The sequence below is a fragment of the Tachyglossus aculeatus genome, chromosome 4 (genome assembly GCF_015852505.1).
Source record: "Tachyglossus aculeatus isolate mTacAcu1 chromosome 4, mTacAcu1.pri, whole genome shotgun sequence".
NCBI lineage: Eukaryota > Metazoa > Chordata > Mammalia > Monotremata > Tachyglossidae > Tachyglossus > Tachyglossus aculeatus.
The window spans coordinates 116251808-116278258 of record NC_052069.1 but is presented as its reverse complement, the minus strand read 5'-3'; the positions used below and the strand labels follow the sequence as shown (position 1 = coordinate 116278258).

The 26451-nt window shown below is 53.8% G+C and overlaps 2 protein-coding genes across 3 annotated transcripts; one reads left to right on the top strand and one right to left on the bottom strand.

The window, feature by feature from the left end:
• Positions 1 to 657: 657 nt before the first annotated feature.
• CRAT (carnitine O-acetyltransferase) lies at positions 658 to 20986 on the bottom strand. 2 transcript variants are annotated; one of them, XM_038745053.1, is made up of 15 exons: positions 20821 to 20986; positions 12400 to 12540; positions 11357 to 11620; positions 10258 to 10376; positions 8332 to 8385; positions 7048 to 7213; positions 6500 to 6674; positions 5943 to 6121; positions 5052 to 5152; positions 4728 to 4847; positions 4408 to 4530; positions 4061 to 4196; positions 3789 to 3851; positions 2703 to 2840; positions 658 to 2409 (listed from the first exon to the last, which is right to left on the bottom strand). In XM_038745053.1, the coding sequence occupies exons 2-15, from the start codon at positions 12427 to 12429 to the stop codon at positions 2194 to 2196; spliced, it is 1884 nt and encodes a 627-aa protein (XP_038600981.1). In that variant the 5' UTR covers positions 12430 to 12540; positions 20821 to 20986; the 3' UTR covers positions 658 to 2193. The 2 variants fall into 2 exon arrangements, with proteins under 2 accessions (XP_038600981.1, XP_038600982.1); XM_038745054.1 differs by lacking the exon at positions 12400 to 12540.
• Positions 20987 to 21555: 569 nt separating this feature from the next.
• LOC119927134 (glycine-rich protein 23-like) lies at positions 21556 to 22272 on the top strand. The gene has a single exon (XM_038745677.1). It carries the CDS (start codon positions 21556 to 21558, stop codon positions 22270 to 22272), a length of 717 nt encoding a protein of 238 aa, XP_038601605.1.
• Positions 22273 to 26451: the final 4179 nt, after the last annotated feature.

The window sequence follows — 26451 nt, the reverse complement described above, 5'->3', positions numbered from 1 at the left end:
TTGTAGCAGGACAGTAATCAATCCACTAATTGCATTTATTGAGCGCTTACTGTTTGCAGAGCACCATACTGAGCACTTAGTAGAGGACAACACAACTATATAACAGGCACATTCCTTGCTCACAATGATGGGGACAGCCTGGAGAAGCAGCGTAGCCTAATGGATAGAGCATGGGCCTAAGAGCCAGAGGACCTGGGTTCTAATTCCGGCTCCGCCACTTGTCTGCCGTGTGGCTTTGGACAAGTCACTTAACTGTGAGCCCCACGGGGGACAACCCGATACCTTGTATCTACCCCAGCTCTTAGAACAGTGCTCTGCACATAGTAAGCGCTTAACAAATGCCATTATTATTATTATTAACATATCTGGGCTTCAGTTCCCTCATCTGTAAAATGGGGAGTGAGACTGTGAGCCCCATGTGGGACATGGACTGTGTCCAACCTGATTAGCTTGTACCTATCCCAGTGCTTAGTACGGTGCCTGACATATAGTAAGTGCTTAACAGATACCATTTTTTTTTAAAAAAAGGGAACACTCTGGGCTGGGGCCTGGGAGTAGTGAGAGGGGAGAAGAGGGTTGAATCTTTCTAGGGCCAATCCAGTCATTCTCCTGCTCCCCAGCTTGTCGTCTGCACTCTTACCCACCGCCACAGTTTTCTCCAGCCGATTTCCCTTTTATTAATTAATATTACTATACAATCACGAACATGAAGAAATCTCACTGAGCAAGAGCCCAAGGCACCCAGGCCACAGATCACATTATCAAAAATAACATCTGAACCACCACGCGACATGAATGGTAAAAATTCATGCAGGGGAGGGAGGCGGCTCATCTCCTCTGCGTGCTCCTTCTCGGCGGGGTGGGGAGGGGGCTGCTCCTCAGACGAGACCCCGGGGGCCGGCACTTCTCTCGGCAAAGCCTCCGGAGTCCCCGGGAGGTGAGACTGCAGCTAAAGGTCAAGGGGGCTTCCTGGGGCGGTGGGGGGGCTGCGTCTTTTCTCCCGGGCCCACCACCGGATATAGGTGCCCCTTAGTGGGATGGTAGTTTTCAGCCCAATTGGATCATAAAGTGAATACTGTTTATCCTTCCAAATAGCGGGGGAGAGGTCCTCCCTGTAAACCAGGGTCCAGAAAAACTCTGTTCCGGCCCTTGGGGGGCTCAGGGACTCGGGTTTGCTGCCAGAGGTAGCGGTGGAGGGGGCCGGGAAATGGCCAGGGAAGGTTAGCCGGCAGCCCTGGAGGTAGAGGCCTAGTGTTAAAGTGTCTCGTTAGGCCCTGGCAGCTTCCTGGCTGGGAGGGAAGCCGAAAACCTCTCTCTAACAGATGGGTGGGGAGAGCCGGTTGACAGCAGCTGGTGAAGGCACTTTCCCTGTCGTCTCCGGGCTTCGTCTCTGACCCCGGAATCTCTTTGAGTCCGGGAAAGAGAGGGGTATCTAGGTAGTGGGACTGGTCAATGCCCAGGCCACCCACCCGACTTGGGGCTGCAGAGGGTGAGAAGCCCTCCTCAGAGGAGGAGGGCTGGGAATTTCTTTCCACAGGGAGATCCAGGAAAGACCCCTCCTCCGGCCCCACCCTCAGCTGGGCAAAAATCAGGCTATGTTAGATGCACCTGGGGTGTAATCAGAACCAGAGGGCAACAGGAGCCCAACCAGCTCTCCAGGGTCTGAACCACCTCCATCCCAGGGGCAGGAGGGGGAAGCCGTGGGCTTGGAGAAGTAGGGGTGGGAAGCAACAGGCTGGACTGGGCTATTGTGCAAGAAGGGAAGAGAGGCTGGTGGGGGATAAGGAGGGACAGTCCCAGCAGGGGAAAACTTAAAGGGGAGAACACCCGTCCTTGCCCGAGCCAGCTTATTTAGTGGGACAGTCCCTTGTGACCCCGGGGCCACATGGGAAGACCCAGCTAGGCAGGGCTGGGGGAGGGAGAGGTTGGGGGGTCCCACAGGTAGCCCTGTGTAGAGGGGAGGCTGGGGGCGGGGGTCCCTTCTCCAAGAAAAAGGGCTGGGCAGTTAGGAGGCTGCTGCACTCTCCTTCACTGGCAGAAAGGGAAGAGACTACTGCCTGCCTTCCTCCAGAGTGCAGCGAGGGGCCACTTGAGAGAGGAGCTGGGGTTGGGGCCGCCTGGCTGCTCCACCGCTCCCCCTGTGAACCCCCTCAACATATCTGGATTGGGGGTTAGGGGCTAGCCCCCGGGGCCTCACAGCTTGGACTTGGGGTGGGCCAGCAGCAGGGTCCGCAAGTCCAGCAGGGCCTTTTCCAGGTAGTGGGCCATGCGCGCGGCATTGGTCTCCGCGCAGCTGTTGAAGGCCGACACGGCGAAGTTGATGTGATCCGCCATGGGGTTGTAGCAGACGCCGTAACCGTCCGGCACCACCGGCCCGAAGCACATCACGCAGTCCGTCTTGGCCGGGACCTGCGGAGGGGATGGGGCGGTCCCGGAGCCAGGTGAGTTGGGGTGGGGAGGGTGGAGAGCCCTCCTTAGGCTCACACCGGCCCTCGGTGAACCCGACTCCCTCCAAGAGGGCCCCGGCACCAACTGGGAAGGAGGACATGGGACACGTGCGAAATCCAAACAGAGGATGGAGCCGCTCTCGCGTCCCCACTCGACTCTCGCCGGGAAGCGGGGTGGTAGATGGGGGGATTCCACCCTGAGGGCCACAGAGCTGCCGGGAGTCTGCGCTCTCCGGCCGGGGCCCCGAGGGTCACCTGGCTGGTGGACAGGTTGAAATGCATGGCGATGGCGTAGGACGTGTCCATGAAGATCTCAGGCATGCTGGTCAGGTCCTCTATGGCCTGCAGCTTCAGCCCCAGCAGGTGCCGGTCGATGGCCTCCCCTCGGATGGCCTGCCACGTTGGTCCAGGGAAGGAGGAACAGGGGGAGAAAGAGGCCAAGTGAGCAAGGCCAAGGCAGAGACAAGGGCAGAGCCTCAGGGAGACCTTGGATGTTTTGATCGGTCTAAGGAATCGGTGTGCTCGCCCATCCGGGACAGTGCTTTCTCCCCCTCCCTCCTGCGGCATGGTGCAGTTGGAAAGGGGTGGGAAGGGGGACTTGAGGGGGAAGAGAAGTCCTGGCTCTTGGTTCTTCCTGGGGACCAGAGCTCTCACTCCCAATCGGTGTGAGTTGGGCTGGGGAGGCCAGAGAACCTGGAGGGGATTGGGATGGAGGAAGCCGAAGGAGTGAGGGGATAGGGAGCGGGGCTGGGTTTGGATCGGGGCCTAGGAGAGGAGACAGTGCACCTGCCCGCTTTCAGGCTTTTGGGTGAAATTTTTTTTTTCAATATTTGTTCAGCACTTACACTGTGTTAAGCACTGTTCTAAGTACTGGGGTAGATACAAATCAATCAGTCCCTGTCCTATTGGAGGGAAAACAGGTATTGAATCCCCATTTTACAGTTGAGGAAACTGAGGCACAGAGAAGTTAAGTGACTTGCCCAAGGTCACCAAGCAGGGAAGTGGAGAAGCCAGGATGAGAAACGCCGGGCCTCTGACTCCCAAGCCTGTGCTCTTTCCACTAGGCCACGATGTGGTCTGTGGTCTAGACTGCGAGCCCGTTGTTGGGTAGGGACCGTCTCTATATGTTGCCAACTTGTACTTCCCAAGCGCTTAGTACAGTGCTCCGCGCACAGTGAGCGCTCAATAAATACGACTGAATGAATGAATGGTCTAGAGGATCACTCTCTCCGGTGTTCAGACTGCAGGGCATCTAGGAGTCGGGCCCAGGAGCTGGGTCTGTAATGGTGGTCCGGGCCCCCGGGGAGAGCTACCCTTGGCAGCGACGGCCAGTACACTCACCCTGTCTGCATAGGATCTGTGGGCCTGTATCGCCTTCCGTAGCAGCTCCACCTTCTCGTGCTCCTGCAGGAACCATGAGGTAGAGACCCCCTGCTTGCCTGCCCACCCATCCCAGAGGGTGCTTTCTCCCCCTCCCTCCTGCGGCACAGTGCAGTGGGGACGGGGACGAGAAGATCTGGCTCTTGGTTCTTCCTGGGGACCGGAGGGACCCTCAGGCCCCTGCATGGGGAGGACTGTGTTGTCCCTCGGGGTCTCTCCCAGGGCCCCCTCACCAGCACGCTGGCGTCGTCCATGGCTTTGACGAAGGCAAGGGAGTGGATGGAGGCCGAGCGGATGGTGTCGGTCCGGCCCAGGTGGTACATGCGGAGCGAGGCGCTTTCGTAGGTGGAGCAGGACTGGCCGTAGATCCTGGCCCGGGGAGAGGGACAGGAGAGCGAGGTCACACCCCAATAGGTCCGGCATCACTGAGGGGCCCGGCGTCCTCCACTGCGGGGGAGCCCCGGGGACTCGCAAAGCCCTCTACCATGCCCATCTCCACAGCCTCCTCCTTCCCCTTCCTGCCCGCCCACCTTCCTTGCGGCACCCTGAGGAGAGGTACCCAGGGGGAACCTGGCCCCACCTGAAGTATGCCAGCTGCAGGGCCATCTGGATGAAGGCATCGGGGCTCATCTTCTCCGACTTGGGGAAATTCTTCCCAAAGTGATGGAACACGAACACGGATATGTCCAGGTCTTGCACCATGCTGAGCCCGGCAGGAGGAGGGAAAGAAGACAGATGGGTGAAGGGGGGAGGGCAGAGTGAAGGTGAGGGCCAGAAAGAGGCTCCTAGCCCGTGTCTGGCAGAGGGAGGTAATCGGGACTGATTACCGCTTCATTTTTCCCAGGCTCGGGACAGGGAGGGTCTCTGGGGTGGGGGGGACCAGCTGGCTGTAAGACTCACATGTTAAGGTTTTGCTTGGCCTTCTCGATGTCGTTCTTGATCTCAGGGGTGATGTTGAATCGCAGTTTCTTGGGCATGGGCAGGGGCATCATGGGCGACCTCACCAGCTCTGGCTTCTTCCTGAACACAGACCCAAAGCTCGGCCTCCAAGCCCGCCCCCAAGCCCTGAGGGAGTTCCCCCTCAGCAGGGCTGAGCAGGGCCAGAGGGAATGGAGGGGACTAGACAGCTCCGGGGGCAAACTCCAAACGACTTCGGGCTTGGTGGCGAGGAGGGGCTATCAGGGGAGAGGAAGGGGAAGGCGGCTGGGCATGGAGAAAACTCACGTGAACTCCACGATGTGGTCCAACAGGGCCACAATGGGCGGGCCCTCAGAGGTGGCGTGTTCATAGACCAAGCCGCAGGAGCCGTCCTCCGCCACGATAAACTGGAAGGTTAGCAAGGACACCGGGGCGGATCTGTAGAGCGGCTGCGGGACCCCCTTTGCCCCTCCCCAGCCCCCTGCCCTCCAGGTAAAGTGTGCGTGGGGGGAGGTGTCCTCCTGGAGGAGGTGCTTCCCCCATCTCTGACCTTAGGGCCTGCTCCGTCCCTTTCCCTAGCTCCACCCCAATCTGGCCTCCAGCCAGCCAGAGAGGAGTTGGCTGAGCAATCCCTCCCAAAGCGGGAAGTGGGAATTAGTGGAGCAGACCAGACTTCCACCTCAGCTCGTAGGCCTCCCCTGGCTGCCCGCGCAGTTAAACTCCCGTGCCCTTTAATGATAGGCTCATCATTTAGTAATTACAACACCGCCAGCCGTAATCACTACTTGCGTCAATCCCGCTGCTTTCATCCCCGAAGCTCAAATCGTTTTACGAACCGAACCCGCCGGGGTCCGGAAACCACTAGCCCTGGTTTGCCTGAGGCTTGGGTCCCAAACCAGATGGCGGGGGAGCCCACGGTGGAGGAGGAATTTATGAGGAGGATGTGCTGGGGGAGATGTACATCCCAGGCCAGGACTGTTGCTGTTTGTGGGGAGGACCAGGAGGAGCCACGGCCACCTCCCCGGATCCCCCTTCTAGTTTCTAGGTTTTGGGGCTCAGGTTGCCTCCCTCTCTTGAGGGGGCCAGGAGGCAGGCCTGTGGTAGGAGAGACCCGCACAGCAGGTGTAGCAGGGAGGGTGTGAGGCTGGTTGCCGGGACACCCCCAAAAGCGGGTGCCAGGAGGGCCGCGGTCATTACCTGCAGGGTCTTGTCGAACCAGCGGTTACCACTGTTGAGCTGGCTGCCCCCGCCGTGCAGCATCTGGGCGGCCACCCGGCTCTTGTACACGTCTTCGGATACCCGGGGCATGGGGGCATCCAGGCACACGGTGAAAATGCTCTTCTGGATGGAGCGCACCGACGCCTTGTTGGTCTTGTCTGTGGCAGGGGAGGGAACCAATCCATCAATCGATTGGGGATCTTTACTGAGCGCTTACTGTATACCATCATTATTATTACCGGGTGCAGAGCATTATTATTATTATTACATTATTATTAAATACCATCATTACTATTACTGGGTGCAGAGCACTGGACAATGCCCTTGATGAAGGGAATCTCTGGCCCTCCTTTCCCTGCCTGAGCTGTCCAGCTGGGAAGGGGAGACTACTTTCCCGGAATCCCACTCCTGCCAGCCCGCGTACAAATAAGGGCACTGGATTTTGGATCCCGGTCTCCCCGCACCCCGGAAGGTCAGGGTGGCGGGAGGTCACACAGACGGGGGGCCGAGCCGCCCCCAGCCGTGACCGCTCGGACCTTTGATGAGGTTGTTGTAGGCCTTGGCCCAGCTGTTGCGGTGGTTGGAGGTGAGGATCCCGATGGGCTCCTTGTTGGCCTGCAGGGACGAGTTCCAGATCTTCTCCAGCTGGGTGAAGATCTGGTCGGAGGTGAAGGGCGTCCCGTCGCTGTGGTACACGTCCAGCTCGAAAAACTGAAGCGGGAGGGGCTTTGAGGACAGTTCCTCGCCCCTTCCCGAGGCCAGGAGAGATCTACCTTGAAGCCCGGCCTCCCTCCCCTCCGGAGGATTTCCAGCCCCAGTGTCCACGGAGAGGTGGCCTAGCTGGAGCCCTTCAAGTGGAAGGGGCCGATACCTAAGTGGGACCCGGCTATGGGGTGTTCTCGGCCACTCAACGGTATTTACTGAGCGCTTGCTCTATGCTTGGGAAAGTACAATACAGCAGAGTTGGTAGGCAAGCTCCCTGCCCACAACGAGCAGCGGAGCTGGCTGTACGGTGAGCCACGGGGACCCCGTCTCTGAAACGGGCCCCCCTTCCCTCTCGGGTGAGCCGCTGGCTGCTACTCACCTGGTAATTGTGAACCACGGTGATGTGTTCAGGTCGCTTCTTCCCCGTGTTGTAGCTCATGACCGAGTCGTGTTTGGGGCCCGGGACGCGGCAGGACGAGAGGATCTGGTAGTACTGATTCATGCACAGGGGCTTCCCACCGAGGTGCTCCACCGGGAGGGTTTCGCTGGGTTGGGGGGGGACCGTCGGGTCACTTGGGGTGGCGGGTGAACTGGGCCTCCTGACACTTGCCACGATGAGGAACTAAGTGACCACCCTGAAGTTTCCCACCAGTTTGGACCCGATGGTGGGGCTTGGATGACATCCCTGCCTTCTCGGGGAGCGGGGGCTCGGGCCATACAACGCCCCAAATGACAGAAGGGAAAATCAGAGGGGTCAGGAAGGAGACAAGGGTCACCCCGAGCTGCCTGGTTTGTTAGCCTGCCCTGGATTGCATAGCAAACCCAGCCACCTCAATTCCCAACCATTTGGCTTCTCTCCCTGTCTTTCTCCCTGGAGGACGTCTCCGGCTCCAGTCGCTCCTGGAACGTCACAGTGCCGCAAAATGGTTTTTCGCTGCCTGCGTTTCTATCATTTATGCTACTCTTCCACTTTGCGGTGCCTCCCTCCCGGCCGGCCCGTCCTGAGCGGCCATGTCCCTTCACTCCTCCCGACTCTAGGTCCTTCATAGAGCAGCCCTGATTCACCCCATCCAGGCAAGGCACTTTTGGATAGCACGGAGATTCATGTGCTCCTGTTTCTGTATCCACTCTTATAGGTCGCAAAATATGTATGTCACCTGTGTTTTATGGGGTTTCTGTCTACCATTAGAATAGAGGCTCCCTCTTATACCGGCTTGGTAATTGTCCCAGGAATCACTCCAGGGCTGTGCACACAGAGGGGGTGTTTGGTTAGCCCGGGAGGGGAGGGCCAGGGCCTGCAGCTTAGTTTCAGGTTGGCTGGGAGGAAAGCACCCGATGGTTCCCGGGGCGGGGCAGAGCAGATGGGGTTTGGACTGTGTTAATGGCATCGAGTGGGGTAATAGGGTTGGGACTCCCCCCTCCCAACCCTTCACCTCCCCACTTCCCCCTCCCACACCGGGTGGGGCCTGGAGTTAAGTACATGCTCTGTTCTGGGTCCTGCCTGTATATGCCGGGGCTGTGATTACTGCCCCAGTCCATCGTGCTAATCTCAGGAACACCCGGGGGCCAAAGGATGAGGGGTCTTGGGGGCTCAGACGGAGGCTGACTGGAGAACGGCAGGACCCCGGGGGGCAGTATCCCACGTAGAGAGGCAACAACTCACTTGTCAATCATAGCTTTGAAGTCCAGGATGCCTTCGATGAGTTTGGCGGCAAACCTGGAGGAGTCAGTTAGGCGTAAAAATCCAAAGAATCCGACCTGACGAGCCACCAACCAACGAGGACCGGGCTGGCCTCACTGCAGGGCACCCCCCGAGCCGGGTTCCCGGTTCTCCAGGAGCAGGCAGACCTGCCGGGGCCCCGCTCTGGTGACGCCCATCTGCAGCTTGCAGGGTGGAACTCGCAGCAAGGAGGAGGAACGGTTGCTGGGGGCCGAGGACTCCCTTTCCCAAGCTGGCTCGGGCCTGGGCCCGGGACGGACGGCTCTTTGAATGTAGGGGAATGTGAGACTGGTGGAGGGACTCTGAAGCTGTTCCCTTATTGAAGTCTGGAAAGCACCATGGCCTGATGGATGGAACAATGCGCCTGAGAGGCAGAAAGACCTGGCTCTGCCACTTGTCTGCTGTGTGACCTTGGGCCAGTCACTTCCACTCCTCTGTGCCTCAGTTATCTCATCTGTAAAATGGAGGTTAGGACTGTGAGCCCCTCTAGACTGAGCGCTCATTGTGGGCAGGGAATGTGTTTCTTGTTATATAACACTCTCCCAAGCGCTTAGTTCAATGCTTTGCACACCAAAAGCACTCAATAAATGATCGATTGAAAGAATGAATGAATAAATGTGGGACAGGGATTGCGACCAACCTAACTCATATCTACTTCAGTGCTTAGGACGGTACCTGGCACATAGTAAGCGCTGAACAAATACCATAAAAAATGGGGAGGGGAAGGATCAGGGGTCTAGAGCCAGGGGCTGAGAGAAGGGAGTTCTGGGCTGGTGCCCGCGGCATCGTGGCTGGATGCTTTGATGTGACTGCTCCTCTGCTCTGGGCTCGGGGCAGGGAACGAGGCTGCCCTCGGGGCAGGGAATGAGGCTCTTAGTGGTAGGAAGCTGCACGGAGACTCTTGGTGAGACCTGTCCCCGGGTAGACGGGGGGACCTCTCAGACGGTTTCCGGCTCCAAATCAGGCAAGGGCTTTTCCCACTCCCAGTGGGTCTACATCAGGGAGACTAATGCTGGATGGAGGGGGTGGGAGTGGAATGAGGCCCCCCAGTTTGGCCTCTCCTCCTCCTCCTGCCCCTGGGTGTCAGCTTCCTACTCAAGAGGCCCAGACTCGCTTTAGTGGCGGAAAGTATCCGGTCGGCTCTGGAAGTGGCCCACGGAGTGGCGATGCCCTCCTCTTTCCTGGGCAGTGGGCCGCCAAGTACCCAGTGCCCAATCAAAAAATCAGTCCCTGTGGCTTTAAGGGAAGGGGTGGGGGCGATTGGAATAGGGCTGAGGGTAGGGGGAGCCTTTTGGTCACGCCAGCAGGGTGGTATTTTTATCTATCCGGGGCAGGCAACAGTTGAGGCCCAGAGCAGGTGATGACAGATAAGTATGGTAAAGGTAACCCTGTGTAAAGGTCATCCCCAGGGCTGGCCCAGCACAGGGATGAGATTTCAAGCAGAAGGAGCCCAAGACTCTGCCCATGCCGGGGCAGGGTTACGTTAATCAGGGCTGACGGCCTTCTCTCCTCTACCTTCTGAGAATGGCAGGAGCAGCGGAGAGGAGGTCTAGATCGGAGAATATTTGGAGCGAGGTGTGCGGGCGTCAGAGGGTGGGGCTCTCTCCGATGCCCACAGCCATGGGCTTGGGCGCCGGGGGGGAAGACACTCGAATTGCACCACCGTTCCTGGGACCGCAGATCCCAAAACCCCGTGTCCCAATCTTCATCATTGGGAAACTCACTGGGAGAGTCGGGGCCCCACCCCTCCCAGCTAACCCCTGCAACTCCTCTCTGTCCCTGCCCCTTTCCCTCCCTTTCCCCCTTCTCCCCTCTTTCCCCACTCCCACCATTCCCCACCCGACCCTGAACCGGTGTCCCGTCACTCACCGGAGCTGACCCTGCAAATCCACGAAGTCCTGCTTGGGCAAAACCAGTCCCGGGCTGGAGTGGATGACCACGGGCTGACGGTACTCGAGGTAGGCGGTCCGCAGCCACCATTCCGAGAGCTGGCGGAGAGGAGGGAGAAGGCTGGGGTGAGGTTCTGGAGGGAGCCATCCTGGGTCTCCAGTCCACGGGGGGCACAGCCCCTCGGGGAGTCGGACAGCAGAACGCGTGGCTACCGCCCTCGGAGAGGGCCGGCAGGGTTAGTCACGAGGAAGGGCAGAGAGCAGGCCGGCAACATCCTCCTGGGAAGGCAGTGAGGCTCGGGGGGCCGGGCAGCCCCTAGGAAATGGGGGACAACCGTCTTCTAGTCCCAGCTTGAGGAGAGATGCCCTGCATGTGGGGTGAGCCCATTCCTCGCTCTGCCCCTTCCCTCAAAACAAGGGGCCCCAGATCCCTTCCCTGTCTTCCCGGGGCGGGGTAGGGAGGGACCTCAATCCATATTCATCGAATTGCATCAATGGGGGCAGAAAAGCCCCGTGGCCAATAATAGTTCAGCAGGACTAACAGGAGCTGCCCTGCACCTGACTCTCAGGACCCTGGGCAGGGTGGTGGGAACCGGCAGCCGCTGCCAGGAGCTAGCGTAGGCTGTGCCAGGGCGCACTTAGTCACCCATCTGCCCCTCCCGATTCAGAGAGGCTTGTGTTCTCCGGGGAGCTGCCCCGCTCGGCGGGATGCTGGGAGGTGGAGGCGGGAGGAGAACGTGCGGCTCTGACTCGGCGTCTGGGGGGCGGATGGCATGGGGGAGCGGGCCCTGCCCCAGCCCCTCCAGGGACCCAGGTTACCTAGCAGGGGAATCTCACCGGGCCCGGCTGCCCGGTGGGCCTGCGCAGGCTGGAGCCTGTCCCCGTGCTCGGGAGGACGGGCCCGGCTTGGGATTAAAGCCGCGGCACGACCCGAGCATCATCGGGGGTGCGATTGGGGGGAGGAGGAAGAGGCAGGAGGCTCCTGCTTCACGTGGATGGAGAAACAGAATCCTGCATCCTGGAAAGAACGGGCTGGGGTGGGCTCTCCCCTTCCCTACCCACCCCTTGACCCGACATACCCAGTTTTCGGTCTTCCTGGCCCTCCGCTCCAGGCTCTTCTGCAGCCGGTCTCCGACGCCCCCCGAGCTGCGGAACTCATCCACCAGCTTTTTGGTGTGGCTCCACTCCTCCTCGCTCACGATGGGCTGCAGCGCTGTCAGGTAGTGGTCCAGGGTCTGCTGCAGTGGGGGCACAGGCAGGCGAGGCAGGGAGTTCTGGTGCATCTGGAACCGGCCGGGAACCTTCCCTAGAGTCACGGGCTTGAGGAAGCCCAGGGGCTTGACCTGTAGACAGCAAAACATCCTGGTGGGTGTCTGGGCCGCGCGGAGGAACTCGCTCTCCCCCAACCCCTGGAGCACCAGCCTGATGCCGTCTACCGGAGATGCTCACGGACTTCCAAGTGGAGACGGCCGCCAGGTAGTTATGTGCCCATCCCCTTGGTGACAAGAGGGAGTCTCACCGAAAGATCTGGCCTGGCCCCGCCTCAGACCCCTGGCCCCATCTTGTCTCCGCCTCCTGGGGGCTGGAAGGGCCCAGGTAGGAGGTGAGAGGGAGGGTGTGGGCTCCGAGCGCGGGACGGGGATTGGACAGGCTGCCGCTAATCTTGGCACAGGGGAGAAAGGTGGCAGCACCTGACGACAAGCGGGCTCACCAGCCCCGAGGTACCTCCTGCCGCGGCGCGGACGGGCCCTTCGGCTCCGTCGCTCCGGGGAGGTCAAGCGGCTGAAGGAAGACCCCAAAGTGCAGCGTGAGTGAGACCGGAAGGCCCGGGAAATCCAAGCTGTTAGGCAGGAGTTGCGGAACGGGACTAGCGGGAAGCGGTCTCGCCTGCAGGCCGCCTTCGTCTTCCAGCTGCCTGGACCGCCCCGGCACCACCGGGGAGCCCGGAGGCGGGCGGAGAGAGGCCGGTGCGGGCCGACGCCTGCCCCGTGCTCCGGGAAGGCGGAGCGCTCCAAGCTGGAAGGAGACCGAGGGTTCGGGGAAGCTTCAGAGGAGAAGGAGGCAGGTGAGGAGAGAGGGAGGAAGGCCAGCGAGATCCTGCTGCTGCCGATCCGTACTGTACCTTCTCTGCCTCCTGCTGCCTCCTATCCATCCCCGGAGCCAGACGCAGCCTTCCCCCCGTCTGCCTCGGTCTCCGTCTCTAAGCTTAACCTGTCCTACTGCACGCGGCAGGAGCTGAGCAAGCAACCTCCTGCCTCCTCCTCTGTCGAAAGAGAGGGAAGACAACAGGCGTGGATTAGGGATGGGAGCGGAGGAAGCGCCAGGGTGAGGTCGACCCTGCTGGTTCCTGCCATTTCCGAAACTGCTTCGGAGAAGCTCCGGGGGGCCGGAAGGAGAGGTCCTTCTCGCCTTCCCGGAATACTATTTCCCCCAGCGCCGCTGAGGTGTTTAGGTCCTGGGGCAGATGAAAAGATGGCCAGACAAACAACAAAAAAGGGCAACTCTGGGTGCTGGCGTCTATTTGAGCGGGAAGCGCCTTGGGGGAAGAAACAGTACTGGTGTGTTGGCAACATCCAGCATCCAGCCAAGCCAGCACACTCATAAAAACACAAAACGGCACCGGGGGAGGCGACGGGCAGTGGGAAAGGGACAGGGCGGACAAGCCCTAAGACACCTGTCGTCCGACTTGAGGGAGCGATCTGATCTCAGGGAATTTCCCAAACTGGGATTCCCGTTATTGCCGGTGCCCTTCAGGTCCTCGGGATGACTGTCTCCCTGGTGCCTGGAGGGAACACAGGCTGGAAGAAGCCCGTTGTTGGGTAGGGACCGTCTCGATATGTTGCCAACTTGTACTTCCCAAGCGCTTAGTACAGTGTTCTGCACACAGTAAGCTCTCCATAAATATGAATGAATGAACAAGGAATAAAAGTGAATAACAGGTGAAACAAGGTTGGTGAAAATGAATCAGCTTCCATTCTGCTGCACTGATCCGTGTTTTTGAATGTAGAGCCGGGTTTTCTAAGGCGCTTAGAACAGTAAGCGCTTAAGAAATGCCAATATTATTATAAGGCAAGGGGGGTGTGGAGGAGGTCTGCCCACCTGGGGGAGGGCAAAAAGCAGCAGCTGCCCTAAAGAGGCCTCTTAAGAGGTCTCTTACAGTCCTCTAGGTTGTTGTGGGCAGGGAATGTGTCTACCAACTCTGTTATACTTTCCCAAGAGCTTAGTACAGTGCCCTGCACAGAATAAGCGCTCAAAAAATAGGATGGATTGATAAATACATATATTTATATAGTAAATATATATGTATATAAGTTTGTACGTATTTATTACTCTATTTTACTTGTACATATTTATTCTATTTTGTTTTGTTTTGTTGTCTGTCTCCCCCTTCTAGACTGGGAGCCCGCTGTTGGGTAGGGACCGTCTCTATATGTTGCCAGTAGAGGTCATGGGTTCGAATCCTGCCTCCGCCACATGTCTGCTGTGTGATCTTGGGCAAGTCACTTGACTTCTCTGGGCCTCAGTTACCTCATCTGCAAAAAGGGGGTGAAGACTGTGAGCCCCACGTGGGACAACCTGATCAGCCTGTATCCTCCCCAGCGCTTAGAACAGTGCTTTGCACATAGTAAGCGCTTAACAAATGCCAATTATATATACATATAAAAAAGCGCTTAGTACAGTGCTCTGCACACAGTAAGCGCTCAATAAATACGATTGAATGAATGAATGGTCTCTACGGAGCCCCTCCGGGGCAGGAGAGGGCAGTTATTTCTAGACTGTGAGTTGGTATGTTGCCAACTTGGCCTTCCCAAGCGCTTAGTACAGCGCTCTGCACACAGTAAGCGCTCAATAAATACGACGGAGTGAGTGAATTTCTAGAGGCCCTTGACCAGGACTGGCTTGAGCAGGAAACCTGAGCCCCATGTGGGACACAGGCCGTGTCTGATCTGCCTCTACGGCACCTACCCCAGCGCTTAGCAAGGTGGTTGGCAGGTAGCAAGCACTTAAGAAGCACCACAATTATCATTATGATTATTATCGTCATTCTAATTACTGCAACGGGGCGGCGGGGGAGGCCCTTCGGGTTTGTACGGGAGCCCAGCCGAGGGGGAATCCCGCCACGGCACGCTCCTCGTCTTTTTTTCTCCAAGGGGAAAGAAAGGTCAGGCTGCGGGCCCTGCAGCCTTGGCAGGATCCCCGGCAGGGCGGAGATACAAACAGCGATACCGCGCAGGTGGGAATAAAAACAAAGAAACCCGGAATACCTCATTTCCCAAACCGCAAGGACAGAGCCAAGTTCGCCTCCGTGCCCAGTGGGAAATGGGAAAAGGGGGGGATACGGGGGGAACGTCACCCGCCCTAAATTTCCTTAGCAGTCTTCTAGACTGTGAGCCCACTGTTGGGTAGGGACCGTCTCTATATGTTGCCAACTTGGACTTCCCAAGCGCTTAGTACAGTGCTCTGCACACAGTAAGCGCCCAATAAATACGATTGATTGATTGATTAACAGCCTGGGATGGGGGGAGCAGGAGAGGGCTCACCTGGGGTTGATTTTCCTGCCCCTGGCAGGTGCCGGAGGCCTTTGGATCATCAGATAAAGCGGGACTGGAGAGGGAATGGTTGTACTTCCCAAGCGCTTAGTACAGTGCTCTGCCACACAGTAAGCGCTCAATAAATATGATTGATTGTTTGATTGATTGATTGGTGGTGATTATGGGGTGTGTGTACGTATTGTTTGTACATATTTATTACTCTATTTTACTTGTACATATCTATTCTATTTATTTTATTTTGTTTGTTTGGTTTTGTTCTCTGTCTCCCCCTTTTAGACTGTGAGCCCACTGCTGGGTAGGGACTGTCTCTATATATTGCCAATTTGTACTTCCCAAGCGCTTAGTACAGTGATCTGCCACACAGTAAGCGCTCAATAAATATGATTGATTGATTGATGGTGATTATGGGGTGTGTGTACGTATTGTTTGTACATATTTATTACTCTATTTATTTTACTTGTACATAGCTATTCTATTTATTTTATTTTGTTTGTTTGGTTTTGTTCTCTGTCTCCCCCTTTTAGACTGTGAGCCCACTGCTGGGTAGGGACTGTCTCTCTATGTTGCCAATTTGTACTTCCCAAGCGCTTAGTCCAGTGCTCTGCACATAGTAAGCACTCAATAAATACGATTGATGATGATGATTGGGGGGTGCGGGGGGGAAGCCCACTGTTGGGTAGGGACTGTCTCTATATGTGGCCAATTTGTACTTCCCAAGCGCTTAGTACAGTGCTCTGCACACAGTAAGCGCTCAATAAATACGATTGATGATGATGATGATGAAAAAACAGGGCAAGCGGCAGGCCGGGCTCTCCTGCGTCCCAAGGGGAGGCCGCAGGGCCGGCTCTGGAGGGACCCTGGATGAGGTGCGGGGCTCGGGGGAAAGAAAGCGGGTTTGGGAGTCAGAGGTCATGGGTTCGAATCGCTGCTGTGTGACCTTGGGCGGGTCACTTCACCTCCCTGTGCCTCAGTTACCTCATCTGTGAAATGGGGATTAAGACTGTGAGCCCCACGTGGGACAGCCTGATTACCTCGTATCCCCCCGAGCGCTTAGAACAGTGCTTCGTACATAGTAAGCACTTAAAAAAATCCCACTATTATTATTCTTCTAGACTGTGAGCCCACTGTTGGGTAGGGACCGTCTCTATACGTTGCCAACTTGGACTTCCCAAGCGCTTAGTACAGTGCTCTGCACACAGTAAGTGCTCAATAAATACGATTGAACGAATGAATGTCCCAAGCAACCTCTATGCCCTTCCCATTTTCCCTCCCCGGGGAGAAGCAGCGTGGCTCAGTGGAAAGAGCCCGGGCTTTGGTGTCAGAGGTCATGGGTTCTAATCCCGTCTCTGCCGCTTGTCAGCTGTGTGCCTTTGAGCAAGTCACTTCACTTCTCTGGGCCTCAGTTCCCTCATCTGGAAAACGGGGATGAAGACTGTGAGCCCCCCGTGGGACAACCTGACCACCTTGTAATCTCCCCAGCACTTAGAACAGTGCTTTGCACATAGTAGGCGCTTAATAAAAATGCCATTATTATTATTATTATTATTATTATTCTCTGGGCCTCAGGTCCCTCAACTGGAAAACGGGGATGAAGACTGTGAGCCCCCCGTGGGACAACCTCATCACCCTGTAATCTCCCCAGTGCTTAGAACAGTGCTTTGCACATAGTAAGTGCTTAATAAAAATGCCATTATTATTATTATTATTATTATTATTCTCTGGGCCTCAGGTCCCTCATCTGGAAAATGGGGATGAAGACTGTGAGCCCCTGTGGGACAACCTGATCACCCTGTAATCTCCCCAGCGCTTAGAACAGTGCTTTGCACATAGTAAGCGCTTAATAAAAACACCATTATTATTATTACTCTCAGGGCCTCAGGTCCCTCATCTGGAAAACGGGGATGAGGACTGTGAGCCCCCCGTGGGACAACCTGATCACCCTGTAACCTCCCCAGTGCTTAGAACAGTGCTTTGCACATAGTAAGCGCTTAATAAAATACCATTATTATTATTATTATTCTCTGGGCCTCAGTTCCCTCATCTGGAAAACGGGGATGAAGACTGTGGGCCCCCCGTGGGACAACCTGATCACCTTGTAATCTCCCCAGCGCTTAGAACAGTGCTTTGCACATAGTAAGCGCTTAATAATAATAATAATAATGGCATTTGTTAAGCACTTACTATGTGCAAAGCACTGTTCTAAGCGCTGGATGAAGACTGTGAGCCCCCCGTGGGACAACCTGATCACCTTGTAATCTCCCCAGCGCTTAGTACAGTACTTTGCACATAGTAAGCACTTAATAAAAATGCCATTATTATTATTATTCTCTGGGCCTCAGGTCCCTCATCTGGAAAACGGGGATGAAGACTGTGAGCCCCCCGTGGGACAACCTGATCACCTTGTAACCTCCCCAGCGCTTAGAACAGTGCTTTGCACATAGTAAGCGCTTAATAAATGCCATCATCATCATTATTATTATTATTATTATTATCCCCACGAACCGGAGCCGGCAGTCACGGTCATCTGCTCGGGGCCCGGTCCGGTGGCGGTCCTCTCTCCCCCCACTTCTAGACTGTAAGCCCACTGTTGGGTAGGGACCGTCTCTATATGTTGCCAACTTGGACTTCCCAAGCGCTTAGTACAGTGCTCTGCACACCGTAAGCGCTCAATAAATACGACTGATTGATTGATCTGCTCGGGGCCCGGCCCGGCTCGGTGGTGGTCCTCTCTCTGTCTCTCTCTCTCTCCCCCCTTTCATTCATTCAATCGTATTTATTGAGCGCTGACTGTGTGCAGAGCACTGGACTAAGCGCTTGGGAAATAAAATAAATAGATGCCATCATGAGTAGTATTATTATTAGAGCAGTGTTTAGCACGTAGTAAGCGCTTCATTCATTCATTCAATCGTGTTTATTGAGCGCTGTGTGCAGAGCACAGGACTAAGCGCTTGGGAAATAAAATAAATAGATGCCATCATGAGTATTATTATTAGAACAGTGCTTAGCACGTAGTAAGCGCTTTTAGACTGTGAGCCCACTGTTGGGTAGGGACTGTCTCTATGTGTTGCCAATTTGTACTTCCCAAGCGCTTAGTACAGTGCTCTGCACATAGTATGCGCTCAATAAATACGATTGATTGATTGATTAAGCGCTTCAGTCATTCATTCAATCGTATTTATCGAGCGCTTACTGTGTGCAGAGCACTGGACTAAGCGCTTGGGAAATAAAATAAATAGATGCCATTATGAGTATTATTATTATTAGAATAGTGCTTAGCACGTAGTAAGCGCTTCATTCATTCATTCAATCGTATTTATCGAGCGCTTCCTGTGTGCAGAGCACTGGACTAAGCGCTTGGGAAATAAAATAAATAGATGCCATCATGAGTAGTATTATTATTACAGCAGTGTTTAGCACGTAGTAAGCGCTTCATTCATTCATTCAATCGTGTTTATTGAGCGCTTACTATGTGCAAAGCACTGTTCTAAGCGCTTGGGAAATAAAATAAATAGACGCCATCATGAGTATTATTATTATTAGAACAATGCTTAGCACGTAGTAAGCGCTTCATTCATTCATTCAATCGTGTTTATTGAGCGCTTACTGTGTGCAGAGCACTGGACTAAGCGCTTGGGAAATAAAAGAAAGAGATGCCATCATGAGTATTATTATTATTAGAACAGTGCTTAGCACGTAGTAAGCGCTTCATTCATTCATTCAATCGTGTTTATTGAGCGCTGACTGTGTGCAGAGCACTGGACTAAGCGCTTGGGAAATAAAATAGATGCCACCATGAGTATTATTATTATTAGAGCAGTGCTTAGCACGTAGTAAGCGCTTCATTCATTCATTCAATCGTGTTTACTGAGCGCTGACTGTGTGCAAAGCACTGGACTAAGCGCTTGGGAAATAAAATAAATAGATGCCATCATGAATATTATTTTTATTGTTAGAATAGTGCTTAGCACGCAGTAAGCGCTTCATTCATTCAATCAATCGTATTTATCGAGCGCTTGCTGTGTGCAGAGCACTGGACTAAGGGCTTGGGAAATAAAATAAATAGATGCCATCATGAGTATTATCATTATTAGAATAGTGCTTAGCACGTAGTAAGCGCTTCATTCATTCATTCAATCGTGTTTATTGAGCGCTGACTGTGTGCAGAGCACTGGACTAAGCGCTTGGGAAATAAAATAAACAGATGCCATCATGAGTATTATTATTATTAGAACAGTGCTTAGCACGTAGTAAGCGCTTCATTCATTCATTCAATCGTATTTATTGAGCGCTGACTGTGTGCAGAGCACTGGACTAAGCGCTTGGGAAATGAAATAAATAGATGCCATCATGAGTATTATTATTATTAGAACAGTGCTTAGCACGTAGTAAGCGCTTCATTCATTCAATCAATCGTATTTATCGAGCGCTTGCTGTGTGCAGAGCACTGGACTAAGGGCTTGGGAAATAAAATAAATAGATGCCATCATGAGTATTATTATTATTAGAATAGTGCTTAGCACGTAGTAAGCGCTTCATTCATTCATTCAATCGTGTTTATTGAGCGCTAACTGTGTGCAGAGCACTGGACTAAGCGCTTGGGAAGTCCAAGTCGGCAACATCTAGAGGCGGTCAATCAATTAATCAATCGTATTTATTGAGCGCTTACTGTGTGCAGAGCACTGTACTAAGCGCTTGGTAAGTCCAAGTTGGCAACATATAGGGACAGTCCCTACCCAAAAGTGGGCTCACGGTCTAAATGGGGGAGACAGGGAACAAAACCAAACATACTAACAAAATAAAATAAACAGAATAGATATGTACAAGTAAAATAAATAGAGTAATAAATATGTACATATATATATATATATATATATATATATATATATATATATATATATATATATATATACAGGTGCTGTGGGGAAGGGAAGGATGGAGAGGGGGACGAGGGGGAGAGACTTTTAGACTGTGAGCCCACTGTTGGGTAGGGACCGTCTCTACCCCCAACTTACCCCCAACCCCCAAGATGTTGCCAACTTGGACTTCCCAAGCGCTTAGTCCAGTGCTCTGCACACAGTCAGCGCTCAATCAATACGATTGATTGATTGATCGAGAGGAAGGAAGGGGCTCAGTCTGGGAAGGCCTCCTACAGTGGGCTCACAAGTCTAGAAGGGGGAGACAGACAACAAAATAGAACATATTAACTGCCCGTTGATTGATTGATTGATTGATAGGAAGGAAGGGGCTCAGTCCGGGAAGGCCTCCTACGGTGGGCTCACAAGTCTAGAAGGGGGAGACGGACAACAAAATAGAACATATTAACTGCCCATTGATTGATTGATTGATTGATTGATAGGAAGGAAGGGGCTCAGTCTGGGAAGGCCTTCTACAGTGGGCTCACAAGTCTAGAAGGGGGAGACGGACAACAAAATAGAACATATTAACTGCCCGTTATAGTAAGCGCTTAACAAATGCCATTATTATTATTATATTTAAAAAAGGGGGGTGGGTGGCATATCGCTGAACGCCCCTTCCTTCCTCTCCCCCTCGTCCCCTTCTCCATCCCCCCATCTCACCTCCTTCCCTTCCCCAGAGCACCTGTATATATTACAGATTTATTACTCTATTTATTTACTTTACTCGCACCTATCTATCCTATTTATTTTATTTTGTTAGTATGTTTGGTTCTGTTCCCCGTCTCCCCCTTTTAGACTGTGAGCCCGCCGTTGGGTAGGGACCGTCTCTCTATGCTGCCAACTTGGACTTCCCAAGCGCTTAGTCCAGGGCTCCGCACACAGTAAGCGCTCAATAAATACGATTGATGGTGATGATGGGGAGCCCTCCTACAGTCTAGAAGGGGGAGAGGGAGGATAAAACCAAACATATTAACTGGCCAGGCCCCCCCCAAACGGGCCTGCCTATGGGCACCGAGCTGTCCGAAAGGGAACTGCGCAAAGGCCGAGGCCTTCCCGTCCCTCCCGAGCACTCACCACGGTCCTGGCGGCCAAGGCCAACATCTCTGCAGCCCGCGGACCGCCCCAACCGAAGTCCGCGGCCGGTGGGCACCGGTGGGCACGGTGGGCACCGGTGGGCACCGGTGGGCACGGCCAGGGGCCAGCACGACCGCTCGCCACCGGGGTCACTCCTCCCGGTGCCCACGGCGGCCTGCAGGGGGCGGCCGGGAGCAGGGGACCCCTCCCCACTTGGCGGCGGGGCCAAGGGACCGAAGGGGCGGGGCCGACGGCCTGCAGGGGGAGCCCGGGAGCGCGGGGGACCCCTCCCCAATTGGAGGCGGGGCTAAGGGGCCGAGGGGGCGGGGCCGACGATCAATCAATCAATCATCGTCTTTTTATTGAGCGCTCGCGGTGTGCGGGGGACCCCTCCTCAATTCGAGGCGGGGCTAAGGGACCAAGTGGGCGGGGACAATGGATTTGGGGGCGTGGCTACGGGCGGGCGGCCTGGAGGGGGCGCCCGGGTGCGGGGGGGACCCCCTCCTCAATTGGCGGGAGGAAGTGGGCGGGGCCAACGGATTCGGGGGCGTGGCTACGGGCCGGCGGCCTGGAGGGGGCGCCCGGGAGCGGGGGGGGGACCCCTCCTCAATTGGCGGCGGGGCTAAGGGCGAAGTGGGCGGGGACAGTGGAATTGGGGGCGTGGCTACGGGCCGGGAGGGGGCGCCCGGGAGCGCGGGGGACCCCCCCCTCACTTGGCGGGGGGGGGGCTAAGGGATGAAGTGGGCGGGGCCATCGGATTTGGGGGCGTGGCTACGGGCCTGGAGGGGGCGCCCGGGAGCGGGAAGGGGGGGACCCCTCCTCAATTGGCTGGACGGAGTGGGCGGGGACAACGGATTTGGGGGCGTGGCTACGGGCGGGCTGCCTGGAGGGGATGTCCGGGAGCAGGGGGGACCCCTCCTCAATTGGCTGGACGGAGTGGGCGGGGACAACGGATTCGGGGGCGTGGCTACGGGCGGGCTGCCTGGAGGGGATGTCCGGGAGCAGGGGGGGACCCCTCCTCAATTGGCGGGACGAAGTGGGCGGGGCCAACGGATTCGGGGGCGTGGCTACGGGCCTGGAGGGGGAGCTCGGGAGCGCGGGGGGGACCCCTCCTCACTTGGCGGGGGGGGGGGCCTAAGGGATGAAGTGGGCGGGGCCAACGGATTTGGGGGCGTGGCTACGGGCCTGGAGGGGGCTCCCGGGAGCGCGGGGGGGACCCCTCAATTGGCGGCGGGGCTAAGGGACCAAGTGGGCGGGGCCAACGGGTTTGGGGGCGTGGCTACGGGCCGGGAGGGGGCGCCCGGGAGCGCGGGGGACCCCTCCTCACTTGGCGGGGGGGGGGGCCTAAGGGATGAAGTGGGCGGGGCCAACCGATTTAGGGGCGTGGCTACGGGCCTGGAGGGGGGGCCCGGGAGCGGGGGGGACCCCCTCCTCAATTGGCGGCGGGGCTAAGGGACGAAGTGGGCGGGGCCAACGGATTCGGGGGCGTGGCTACGAGCCTAAAGGGGGCGCTCGGGAGCGGGGGGGGCCCGGAGGGAGGACCCCTCCCTCAATTGGCGGCGGGCCAAGGGGGCGTGGCTAAGAGACAGTGTGGGCGGGGCTAACGGATTCGGGGCGTGGCTATTGGCGGGGTGGGCGTGGCCAACTGGTTCGGGGCGTGGTCACGGGCGGGTGGTGGGCGGGGCCAACTGATTCATCATTGCTCTATTTATTTATTTATTCATTTATTTATTTATTTTACTTGTGCATATCTATTCTACTTATTTTACTTTGTGAATATGTTTGGTTTTGTTGTCCGTCTCCCCCTTCTAGACTGTGAGCCCGCTGTTGGGTAGGGGCCGTCTCTAGATGTTGCCAACGTGTACTTCCCAATAATAATAATAATGATGATGGCATTTATTAAGCACTTACTATGTGCAAAGCACTGTTCTGAGCGCTGGGGAGGTTACAAGGTGATCCGGTGTCCCACGTGGGGCTCACAGTCTTCATCCCCATTTTACAGATGAGGTAACTGAGGCCCAGAGAAGTGAAGTGACTTGCCCAAAGTCACACAGCTGACAATTGGTGGAACTGGGGTTTGAACCCACGACCTCTGACTCCAGAGCTCAGGCTCTTTTCCACTGAGACGCGCTGCTTCTCTGCTTCTTTCCCAAGCGCTTAGTCCAGTGCTCTGCACACAGTAAGCGCTCAATAAATACGATTGATTGATTGATTCATTCAATCGTATTCATTCATTCGAGCGTATTAATTCAGTCATTCAATCGTATTTATTGGGCGCTTAGGAGGCCTTCCCAGACTGAGCCCCCTCCTTCCTCTCCATCCCCCCCGCCTCCCCTCCTTCCCTTCCCCACAGCACCTGTATATATGTATATATGTTTGTACGGATTTATTACTCTATTTATTTATTTATTTTACTTGTACATATTTATTCTATTTATTTTATTTTGTTAATATGTTTTGTTTTGTTGTCTGTCTCCCCCTTCTAGACTGTGAGCCCGCTGTTGGGTAGGGACCGTCTCTACATGTTGCCAACTTGGACTTCCCAAGCGCTTAGTCCAGTGCTCTGCACACAGTAAGCGCTCAATAAATACGATCGATTGATTCATTCATTCAATCGTATTCATTCATTCATTCGAGCGTATTAATTCAGTCATTCAATCGTATTTATTGAGCACTTAGGAGGCCTTCCCAGGCTGAGCCCCCTCCTTCCTCTCCCCCACCACCCCTCTCCGTCCCCCCATCTTACCTCCTTCCCTTCCCCACAGCACCTGCATATATGTATATATGTCTGTACGGATTTATTACTCTATTTATTTATTTATTTTACTTGTACATATTTATTCTATTTATTTTATTTTGTTAATATGTTTTGTTTTGTTGTCTGTCTCCCCCTTCTAGACTGTGAGCCCGCTGTTGGGTAGGGACCGTCTCTATATGTTGCCAACTTGGACTTCCCAAGCGTTTAGTCCAGTGCTCTGCACACAGTAAGCGCTCACTAAATACGATTGATTGATTCATTCAATCGTATTCATTCATTCATTCGAGCGTATTAATTCAGGCATTCAATCGTATTTATTGAGCGCTTAGGAGGCCTTCCCATTCTGAGCCCCCTCCTTCCTCTCCCCCACTACCCCTCTCCATCCCCCCCCGCCGCCCCTCCTTCCCTTCCCCACAGCACCTGTATATATGTATATATGTTTGTACGGATTTATTACTCTATTTATTCATTTATTTTACTTGTACATATTTATTCTATTTATTTTATTTTGTTAATTTTATTTTGTTAATATGTTTTGTTTTGTCGTCTGTCTCCCCCTTCTAGACTGTGAGCCCGCTGTTGGGTAGGGACCGTCTCTACATGTTGCCAACTTGTACTTCCCAAGCGCTTAGTCCAGTACTCTGCACACAGTAAGCGCTCATTAAATACGATTGATTGATTCATTCATTCAATCGCATTCATTCATTCATTCGAGCGTATTAATTCAGTCATTCAATCGTATTTATTGAGCGTTTAGGAGGCCTTCCCAGACTGAGCCCTCTCCATCCCCCCGCCTTACCTCCTTCCCTTCCCCACAGCACCTGCATATATGTTTGTACGTATTTATTTCTCTATTTATTTATTTTACCTGTACATATCTATTCTAGTTATTTTATTTTGTTCATATGTTTTGTTTTGTTGCCTGTCTCCCCCTTCTAGACTGTGAGCCTGCTGTTGGGTAGGGACCATCTCTATATGTTGCCATCTTGGACTTCCCAAGCGTTTAGTCCAGTGCTCTGCACACAGTAAGCGCTCAATAAATACGATTGATTGATTCATTCATTCAATCGAGTGTATTAATTCAGTCATTCAATCGTATTTATTGAGCACTTAGGAGGCCTTCCCAGACTGAGCCCCCTCCTTCCTCTCCCCCACTACCCCTCTCCATCCCCCCGCCTTACCTCCTTCCCTTCCCCACAGCACCTGTATATATGTATATATGTTTGTACGGATTTATTACTCTATTTATTTATTTATTTTACTTGTACATATTTATTCTATTTATTTTATTTTGTTAATATGTTTTGTTTTGTTCTCTGTTTCCCCCTTCTAGACTGTGAGCCTGCTGTTGGATAGGGACCGTCTCTACATGTTGCCAACTTGGACTTCCCAAGCGCTTAGTCCAGTGCTCTGCACACAGTAAGAGCTCAATAAATACGATTGATTGATTCATTCATTCAATCGTATTCATTCATTCATTCGAGCGTATTAATTCAGTCATTCAATCGTATTTATTGAGCGTTTAGGAGGACTTCCCAGACTGAGCCCCCTCCTTCCTCTCCCCCACCACCCCTCTCCATCCCCCCCGCCTTACCTCCTTCCCTTCCCCACAGCACCTGTATATATGTGTATATGTTTGTACGGATTTATTACTCTATTTATTTTACTTGTACATATGTATTCTATTTATTTTATTTTGTTAATATGTTTTGTTTTGTCGTCTGTCTCCCCCTTCTAGACTGTGAGCCCGCTGTTGGGTTGGGACCGTCTCTAGATGTTGCCAACTTGGACTTCCCAAGCGCTTAGTCCAGTGCTCTGCACACAGTAAGCGCTCAATAAATACGATTGATTGATTCATTCATTCAATCGTATTCATTCATTCATTCGAGCGTATTAATTCAGTCATTCAATCGTATTTACAATCGTAAATATGTTGTACATATTTATTACTCTATTTATTTATTTATTTATTTATTTTACTTGTACATTTCTATCCTACTTATTTTATTTTGTTGGTATGTTTGGTTCTGTTCTCTGTCTCCCCCTTTTAGACTGTGAGCCCACTGTTGGGTAGGGACTGTCTCTATGTGATGCCAATTTGTACTTCCCAAGCGCTTAGTACAGTGCTCTGCACATAGTAAGCGCTCAATAAATACGATTGATTGATTGATTGATTGATTATTTATTGAGCGTTTAGGAGGCCTTCCCAGACTGAGCCATCTCCATCCCCCCGCCTTACCTCCTTCCCTTCCCCACAGCACCCGTATATATGTATATATATTTGTACGGATTTATTACTCTATTCATTTTACTTGTACATATTTATTCTATTTATTTTATTTTGTTAATATGTTTTGTTTTGTTGTCTGTCTCCCCCTTCTAGACTGTGAGCCTGCTGTTGGGTAGGGATCGTCTCTAGATGTTGCCAACTTGGACTTCCCAAGCGCTTAGTCCAGTGCTCTGCACACAGTAAGTGCTCAATAAATACGATTGAATGAATGAATGAACAAATTCAATCGTATTTATTTATTGAGCCCTTCCCAACAGTGGGCTCACAGTCTAGGATGAGGAGACAGACAACAAAACAAAACATATTAACAAAATAAAAGAAATAGAATAAATATGTACAAATAAAATAAATAAATAGAGTAATAAATACGTACAAACATATATAGGTGAATGAATGAATTCATTCAATCGTGTCAGAGCACTGGACTAAGCACTTGGGAAGTCCAAGTTGGCAACAATTATTATTATTAATAATAATAATAATGGGCGGGGCCTACTGATTCGGGGGCGTGGCTATGGGTGAGGTGGGCGGGGCCAACTGATTCATTCAATCGTATTTATTGAGCGCTTACTGTGTGCAGAGC